The following is an 8959-nucleotide window of genomic DNA, read 5'->3' as shown; positions in this document are numbered from 1 at the left end:
TATATATATATATATATATATATATATATATATATATATATATATATATATATATATATATATATATATATATATCATTGTGTGTAGTCATAAATAGAAAACAAAAAATAAAGTTGTAAAATAAAGTATATAAGACACAATGTATAATTACATTCATAATAACTACTGTCATAATTTCATAACAATTATGAAATGTTCCTTGTTAGAATTTTGATTTCTAAATGTATGAAGAGACTTTACAATGATCAGCTCCACTCATATTACAATTATAGGAAGGATAACTAATTGCTAGAAATTCATGACCTGCCAAACAATTCCAGGTTACAAAAACATCAAGAGATACACCCATACCCCTCTCTAAAAAAAAATTTCACAACACATAATATAGAAATCACCTTGTCGTCCTTTGTAATGAACTCGTGGGACACCATGACTACCACCTAATACACTACATACAAACAAACAAACAAAAACATGACTTTAGTTACATACAACTGTAATAAATCTACTGAACCTTGAAAGGAAAAAAATTAGTGCACACTCACTTGTAAACCTGCCACTCAGAATGAGGTCCATAATTACACCCTTTACTACTTTTATGCTCAAACTTTAGAGCCACATGCAAATTATTTATAACACAAACAATGTGAAAAAATGAAGAACCTCAATTCAAACCCCAATTACATGCACACACACTAAGATCTAGTCTAAGAACACCTTATTAAAAATAAAGCATCAATCATGAGGACCCACCACTAAACCAAATGTGCGAGCTGACACGATTTATGAGGTGTTGAGCATCCTTATTTTACAATTGTTATATACTTCATCATATTTTCTTGTAGCACATAAATAATCAATCACAAAGACACCATATTTGTGACTTTATTTTTTTTAAATTCATGAACCTAAAATTCTCTATCCTCTACAGGTTGAACTTGCTTTCATTTATTTCACTAAAACACTAACTAACGCAAATGACTTTATGCACAATGTAAGAAGACACAGAAGAGTTGATTCACATTGGAATTAACATAATAACAAATTTAATTTTTCAGGAACTTACCATCACCAAAAGTTTCTCCATAAAAACATGTGTTTTCTTTAATACTTCAAGTAAAGCAAGAGATAATGCAATATGGTAATTCTCGAGAAACTAAGATTCAGAACTCTTTTCAACTTTTAGAACCAAAGTTGAAAAAAACTGCACTTATTTTGTAACTTTATGAACCAAAGCTTAACATTAATACAGAGCCACATGGGAAAGCTTGAAGCTTGGGATCAAAACCATGTAAATGAAAAATATAGCTAAAATTATTATTATATGACATTAATATATTATGACTTCAATGGGAATGTTATTCTGCCCTGGTTACAAAATTACTAGTGTCTCAATTCTCGCAGGTTCTTTGAAACAAGTATCCAAAAACCCTAGAAAAGAATGTTTAGAAATGGTTGATTAGTGGACTAACCTTCATGCTTGCTGCTTGAATGTTGGACTCAGTTAAAGTTATAGCGAGCTCTTCAACCAGACGATGAAAGTTCTAAGATATCTTCACTAAGTCCATTCAATAAATCCCTATCTTCACAGTCGTCCTGAAGATCTAGATCAGATAAAAGGATACCCACAAATTAAAAAATGTCATCAGTCTTAGTTCGGACTCCGGTAAAACAATACAAGATCTATTATCATTCAATTATTCAGTATAAATCATAACACTCAAGTTACAAACTGAATAGAGTACTAAATAAACTACCCATGATTCCATAAATCAGAACATGTAAATTGAATACCAGGAGTACCAATTGTCACAGAAAAATCAATAGCAGGGTTGCGACTCAAATCAACAGCAGTAGTAAAACCAGCATGATCATGAAGATATTGAACTTCAATCTACATGAAACAAAATACACAATCATCAAAACTCCAAAAGTATAAAATCCTATGATTATTTTTCAAATACGAAATCCAATCTCATATACAAAACAATCCTCTGTACCTTGCCGGATTTGTAATCAGGTAATCGAATAAAAGCAACGACTTTAGCAGAAGTCACGAAATCTGTGAGAGTAAATATCGTCAACACCTGAAGAACATATACATATACATATTACAACATTACAACACAACTAAGCAAAGCAGAAAAATATATATAACTTAACTTAAAATCAACAAAATCGAAAATCACACTCGAAAATCGCACTCGAAAATCGAGAGAGTATGTACATTTGATTCAGTATCAACTTTGAAATGAAGAGATTTGTTATTGTGCTTAATTTGAGCAGCAATATCTCCGGAGAAAGTCCTCTACTCTTCAATAAGGTTGAATTCAAATCCTGAAATCATGATAATCAATAATAAATCTCAATAGAAATTGCAAATAAACTAAGAAAATTACAAGAAAATTGCAAAGCACCGCCGAAGATGTAATATTAACATATACCAACAGGTAGTAGCATAATCAGACTAAATCTAATGAAAAAACTTGCATGATTTTGTTAGTTAACCAACATCTCTATCATCAGCATTTGCATATTAGTCATTCATACTTGATACAATACAACTCTAGTAGTAGTTCAAATATAATCCAAGACAAAAACAGAACAGAGCCAACCAAATTACCTGATAGGCAGAAACAATTATTTGATCCCTTTCTGGATCTTCCTCAAGCTCTACAACTTCCTTCTTCTCCCTAAGTCTCCTGCAACTCACATTAAAATACAGCCATTACATGAATAGAAAAGTTCAGCAACTCACATTAAAATATATAAGTGTTTGATTCCGATGCTAGAACATGTTTACATGAAAAAACCATGGCATAATGAAAGCTATTACCAGGCACACCATCAAGAAATTACAATACGGCTGTGCTCGCCAGCATCCACCAAACCTGCGCGATGAGTTACCGCTGTTGTCCATGAATCTTCTATCATTCCACTCTTCCATAACTCCGTTAGTAGTAACACCCGAGACATTTTTTTCAGTCTCGCCACATATTTCACATAATCTGTTAAAGAAAAAGAAATGCACCTAATGAACAATCGATTTGATGATATCGACAACCAAGAATCTTCACCAGGACAATCACAAGGGCATGGTTTCGAATAATATGAACAAACATGAACATGACAATCAAATGCAATAACTTGCTGATGCAAAACTATCATAATTGATCTATAAATTGAAATTGGCCAGAAATATATATACCTGCTTCCCTTTAGCTTGAACCACACTTCAGCACAATAAACATGAGCAATGTCGAGCTCGTCTTTACACACGCAACCAAGTTGAATAAAATCTCCACTCGTAGCGCTCGCACTTACGACAATTGCTGCATCTGACGCAGGTCCAAAAGCCAGATGACAAATCCTACAAATCCTCTCACCTTGTGAATTCTCAGAAAACCCTTTGTGACTACTGCACTTCATATCAATCACGCACTAATCTTTCTCGATTCCAGACACCCCTTTCGGCGATTTCTTGGAAACAAAATATGTTATTTCAAATACATGGATGGATAAAACAAAATCTAATGAAGCTAATCGCTAACAAGGTACCTGAACTTGACCAAGGTTTATACCAATAGATATGAAAGAACCCTCCTTGGTCCACTGGACAAAAAAAACACCATCATAAGGCCCCAAGTCACAAAGCTTAGTCACCTGAAAGCCACACAAATATACATGTTAACTATGATTTCACATGTTTGGAATAGGTGATATTGTTGGCAATTTATAGGTTCATACTCACTTTGCTGTTTGAAGCACTCCATAGATAAACACAAGTGCCAAGCCCCACTGCTAGAGTATTTTATGAAGACCAGTCCACAAGATTCAAGTAAAAGGCGAAGAAGGGATAGATTTGTACGCAGAGAAAAGAGAAAGGTGAAGGTTGGGGAGAAGAATCGTACACGGGAGATGGCGCGCTACCCAATCCCTTAGTTCTCTCTACAGTGCGACTTTCTTCTTCTCGAACCCTATTCTGCTTACAACTAGGGTTTCGTTTTCCCTTTTAGAATTTGTGTTAATCTCTGTAAAATCAAACAAATTAGGTTACTAAAACATGATATTAAACAAAAACTAACATGAATCGAAAAAATCGGAGACGGAGAGGATCAAACGGGGACGAAAAGGAGATATCACTGGAGATGGAGGTCGCGCTGCCATTTGTGATGTGATCAGTGCATTTTTATGCACGTTCTTCCATGTTTGTACTCAAGCATTTCTTCGGTTTGTTTTATTTATTTTTATGTTTTAATATGTTTTTATATTTTATTTTATTTTTGCACTTATTTGTTTTTCGTATTAATTTTTCAGCAATAACAGTCTGCACGGAAACGATCATATCTGGAGTTCCAGGAGTCCGATTGAGGCGTTCTAATAATCGCCGGAAAGCTAAGAGAAAGAGCTACAATTCTTATGTTTGAGTCAAAGTCAGAATCGGACTGTAGAAGGGCCAGAATTTGCGTTGAAGTTGCTGCACTAGCTTTAGTTAAGTTTCGGGTTAATTGGTTTTGGGCCTGGGTCGTATGTTTGACCCAGTTGGATTGTAAAACGGGTCGTGGCTTTGACTTAGGTTAGGCAGCCGCGGTTACTGTTGATCCATCTTCCATTCACGAATTTTAGAGAGCTTTTCACGATTTGCTATGGAGAACTAAACCATCCGGACGGATTTACTGTATTCAGGTTCAATGCTTTGAGTTTGTTATAACTACAATTAGATTTCTATTCCTTTCAATAATATTATATGATCATTGTTTGCTTAATTCGATTTTCTTATAATATTGTTGATTTAATTTGGATTGATACATGTTCTTGAATTTTGATCGCAATTCGACTCTGCTTAACCGTTGAATTGCGATATCTTTAACCGTATGCTTAATCCGGCAATAGGGATATATATCTTACGATGTCGATCACGCTTGTTGAATGATATTGTGTTCAAATAGGATAGAGATCGTAGTTGTATCAATCGATGATAAGTAGAACCCGAAACAGTGAATTCGTTTGCATTTTAATCACTTATTTCAAAACAGCTTATTTTCAGAATCACTTATTTTAAGCGCTTTTTCTGTAATTCGACCACCAAACCAACCCCCCCCCTTAATCGATTTAGCTTATAGTTAATAAAAATCAAGAGTCCTTGAGAGACGATACACGAGTTACCGTTACCGTTGTTACTACAGTTTGCAATTTTACTCGTTTTTGACCCGCGTGCGACAGCGGATCAAATTGGCGCCGTTGCCGGGGACTCTTGTGAATATTAACTGATATTAGAGTCTTAGGTGTAGTGTTTGTGCGTTTTGGCCATAGGTTCCTCTCGGTTTCGGCCATAACGCCTCTAGAGTCGAAAAAATCGGTTTTTGGGAAAATTTCACCGTTTCGAAAATCTGTCCCGACAGTTAGGTGTGAAAAAAATCCCTGATCAAAAGTCACGTACTACAGAGTAGTTACGTGACAAATTTTTCAAATCGCGAAAAAAGCCTTTTTACTATTTTTAATGATTTATTTTCTGTTTTCATAGAGTCGAAAAATTCCGAAAAAAATATCAAAATTCTATTTTTACGTCATTAGATTATTTTCGGTGTCAGTTTATTTTTTTGAATTATTTTTAATCGATTTGCTTCATTGTGTTTGTTTTAGGGACATAGTTGGCATTTTCACGATTGTTGCTGCATTGCTGTGCACTAGTCCTGGCTACTAGGTCTTCCTGTCCTGAACTTGTTGCTTTTGATCCTGAGGTAGAGAGAACCTTGCACACACTTCGTAGAGCAGGCCAGGCTAGCAATAGTTCACCTTCACCGACCATAGCTGAGTCTGATTCCGAGTCTGATTATTTGCATAATTTGTTTGATTCTGATTCTGAACTTGCTTTTGAAATGGCTGAAAATAGAACTCTGAGGCAACTTGCAGCCCCTGATGTTAATTATAATGGCTTGTGTATTGAATATGATGCTGTTGCTGTTCCTTTTGAATTAAAATCGGGTTTAATACACTTGTTGCCAAAGTTTAATGGTCTTGCAGGTGAGGATCCACACAAACATTTGAAGGAATTCCAAGTGGTATGCTCTACACCATTGAAGCCTGAAGGGATCACTGAAGATCATATCAAACTTCGTGCTTTTCCTTTTTCTTTGCAGGGTGCAGCTAAGGACTGGATATATGATCTTGAACCGAATTCAATCACAAGCTGGAATGCTCTGAAGAGAGTGTTCTTGGAGCGATTCTTTCCTGCCTCTAGAGCTGCTTCAATCCGAAAAGAGATTTGTGGCATTAGACAAGACAACGAGTCATTGGCTGAATACTGGGATAGGTTCAAGAAGTTGGTTTCAAGCTGCCCTCAACATCAGATTACCGAGCAACTTCTCATTCAGTACTTTTATGAGGGGTTGTTACCTATGGATAGAAACATTCTTGATGCTGCTAGTGGTGGAGCACTTGTTGACAAAACTCCAGCTGCTGCCAGAGCCCTCATTGAAAATATGTCCTTAAACTCCCAGCAGTTCACCACTCGAACCAATTCTGTCCAGACCAAGGGTGTACATCAAATTCAAGGTTCCTCGAACAGAGCTTTAGAAACCAGACTTGATGAGCTGACCGCTCTAGTCAAACAACTTGCAGTAGCGAAACCTCAAACAGCAACTGTATGTGGTATTTGTACAGCTCATGATCACCCCACTGATACTTGTCCTCTTCTGAAAGATGATACTGTTACCGAGCTGCCTCAAGCTTACGCAGCCAACCTTTACAACCAGAACAGGTACAACAACACCCCTGACTTGTCTACCAACAAATATCACCCCAATTGGAGGAATCATCCCAACCTTCGATATGGAAATCAGCAGCCTTCCCAACAACAGCTTACCGTTCCATTACCCCAGCCACATCACACCCCTCCAGCTACTACTTCCGGACCATCCTTGGAAGATCTTGTTAAGCAAATGGCCGTGAACAACCTTCAGTTTCAACAAAGAACCGACACTAGCATTCAGACCTTGACCACACAGATGGGGCAACTTGCTACTCAAATAAATAATATGCAAGCTCAAGGTTCGAACCAACTTCCAGCACAAACTGTTGTCAATCCGAATGGTAATGCTAATGTGAGCGCTATTTCTTTGAGATCCGGAAAGGTTACAGAACCAACCCCCCCCCTTAATCGATTTAGCTTATAGTTAATAAAAATCAAGAGTCCTTGAGAGACGATACACGAGTTACCGTTACCGTTGTTACTACAGTTTGCAATTTTACTCGTTTTTGACCCGCGTGCGACAGCGGATCAAATTGGCGCCGTTGCCGGGGAACTTCGATCCAAATGGATTGGCCCCTTTGTTGTTACTAATGTTTTCCCTCATGGTGCAGTAGAAATAAAAAGTGCAGGTACTGACAAAGTCTTCAAGGTTAACGGGCAGCGGCTGAAGTTATTCCATGAAAGTCCGGTGCCTGAAGATGTCAGCATAGAGGAGCTTTCTTTAGAAGCACCTGACTACGCTGCAACTTGATCAGGGAGTCCTTCTTTCCTTCTCTCTACTTTATTAGTAATGTCTTTTCATTGAGGACAATGCTTAGTTTAAGTGTGGGGGAGGAAATTGTGTGTTTTATTTGTTTTTTGTGTGTTAGTATTTTGTTTAATTTCAATAAAAATTGCATCTTCTTGAAAGTTTTAGGCTACACACTGATTTGAGTCGGGTTTGCGGAGACATGGGAAAAGTTCACAAGATCGATATCGTTCTAACACCGTAAGTCTCCTGCATACGGAAATTGATTTGAATTTGTTATTATGTTTTAGCCTTAATTTCTCATTCTTTGACAGCTCTTGAGTAGTTTATTTCAGCAGTCGGCACCATCTCTCACACACTTTACGCAGGAAACCGATGAATATAAGTGAATGTTCCGAAAAGAAAAAAAAAGAGAAAAGAAAAAGGTAATACACCTTCTAAGTTTGGTGATCCTCACCCGGTCACTTAACCCAACGGTTGTGTAATCTTTAAAAAAAAAAAAAGTTTTCAAAACTCTTTGTTAGTTGGTTCAGCGGTTTCTGGTGCTGAACTTGGTAGGGAGGATTACGGTCCGATCCCCCGCAACTACATCTGAGTAAGCAAAGGGTTATGCCACGCAAGTACCGGAACCCCGTGCAAAAGGATCAGAGTCACTAACCGGTTGTCCTGCTATAAGTGTGTGGAGATAACGGGCTTAATGTGATTGCGCCTGAATGAAAAAGAGCAAAAAGGATGAGTAAGTTAGGCTATGGTATAATAATATGATTTTAATTGGTTTGTGTATTTAGGAGCCTTATGTCTGCATATTTGTGGTTAGTGTTCTTACGATGTCCTTAGTGTGCAAGATTAGTACCTATCGATGCAAACTCACCCGAAGAAGATCTGTAGCCTATGATGAGTAACTGTTGATGTTTTTCTGCTTTCTTTTCATTTTGCTCGGAGTGCAAAAGTTCAAGTGTGGGGGAATTTGATCAGTGCATTTTTATGCACGTTCTTCCATGTTTGTACTCAAGCATTTCTTCGGTTTGTTTTATTTATTTTTATGTTTTAATATGTTTTTATATTTTATTTTATTTTTGCACTTATTTGTTTTTCGTATTAATTTTTCAGCAATAACAGTCTGCACGGAAACGATCATATCTGGAGTTCCAGGAGTCCGATTGAGGCGTTCTAATAATCGCCGGAAAGCTAAGAGAAAGAGCTACAATTCTTATGTTTGAGTCAAAGTCAGAATCGGACTGTAGAAGGGCCAGAATTTGCGTTGAAGTTGCTGCACTAGCTTTAGTTAAGTTTCGGGTTAATTGGTTTTGGGCCTGGGTCGTATGTTTGACCCAGTTGGATTGTAAAACGGGTCGTGGCTTTGACTTAGGTTAGGCAGCCGCGGTTACTGTTGATCCATCTTCCATTCACGAATTTTAGAGAGCTTTTCACGATTTGCTATGGAGAACTAAACCATCCGG

At 37.0% G+C, this 8959-nt stretch overlaps 1 protein-coding gene across 4 annotated transcripts; it reads right to left on the bottom strand.

The window, feature by feature from the left end:
• Positions 1-1224: 1224 nt before the first annotated feature.
• Positions 1225-4175, bottom strand: LOC131611359 (mitochondrial outer membrane protein porin 6-like). 4 transcript variants are annotated; one of them, XM_058883401.1, is made up of 10 exons: positions 4122-4175; positions 3912-4031; positions 3752-3801; positions 3559-3663; positions 3209-3480; positions 2924-3008; positions 2228-2302; positions 2001-2087; positions 1795-1894; positions 1225-1604 (listed from the first exon to the last, which is right to left on the bottom strand). In XM_058883401.1, the coding sequence occupies exons 5-10, from the start codon at positions 3427-3429 to the stop codon at positions 1525-1527; spliced, it is 648 nt and encodes a 215-aa protein (XP_058739384.1). In that variant the 5' UTR covers positions 3430-3480; positions 3559-3663; positions 3752-3801; positions 3912-4031; positions 4122-4175; the 3' UTR covers positions 1225-1524. The 4 variants fall into 4 exon arrangements, with proteins under 4 accessions (XP_058739384.1, XP_058739382.1, XP_058739383.1 ...); XM_058883399.1 differs by having other exon boundaries at positions 3752-3798; XM_058883400.1 differs by having other exon boundaries at positions 3912-4169.
• Positions 4176-8959: the final 4784 nt, after the last annotated feature.

The sequence above is a fragment of the Vicia villosa genome, linkage group LG6 (genome assembly GCF_029867415.1).
Source record: "Vicia villosa cultivar HV-30 ecotype Madison, WI linkage group LG6, Vvil1.0, whole genome shotgun sequence".
NCBI classification, from domain to species: Eukaryota; Viridiplantae; Streptophyta; class Magnoliopsida; order Fabales; family Fabaceae; genus Vicia; species Vicia villosa.
Note: the sequence above shows the minus strand (reverse complement) of the source record. Positions and strands in the feature narration are given on the sequence as shown.

Coding starts and splice junctions, on each gene's coding strand:
- LOC131611359 (XM_058883401.1), bottom strand. CDS start 3,429: ATGAAGTGCAGTAGTCACAAAGGGTTTTCTGAGAATTCACAAGGTGAG. Junction 2,303..2,923: donor AAGAGTGGAATGATAGAAGA/TTCATGGACAAC, acceptor GAGTAGAGGACT/TTCTCCGGAGATATTGCTGC. Junction 1,895..2,000: donor CTGATTACAAATCCGGCAAG/GTACAGAGGATT, acceptor TGTTTCATGTAG/ATTGAAGTTCAATATCTTCA.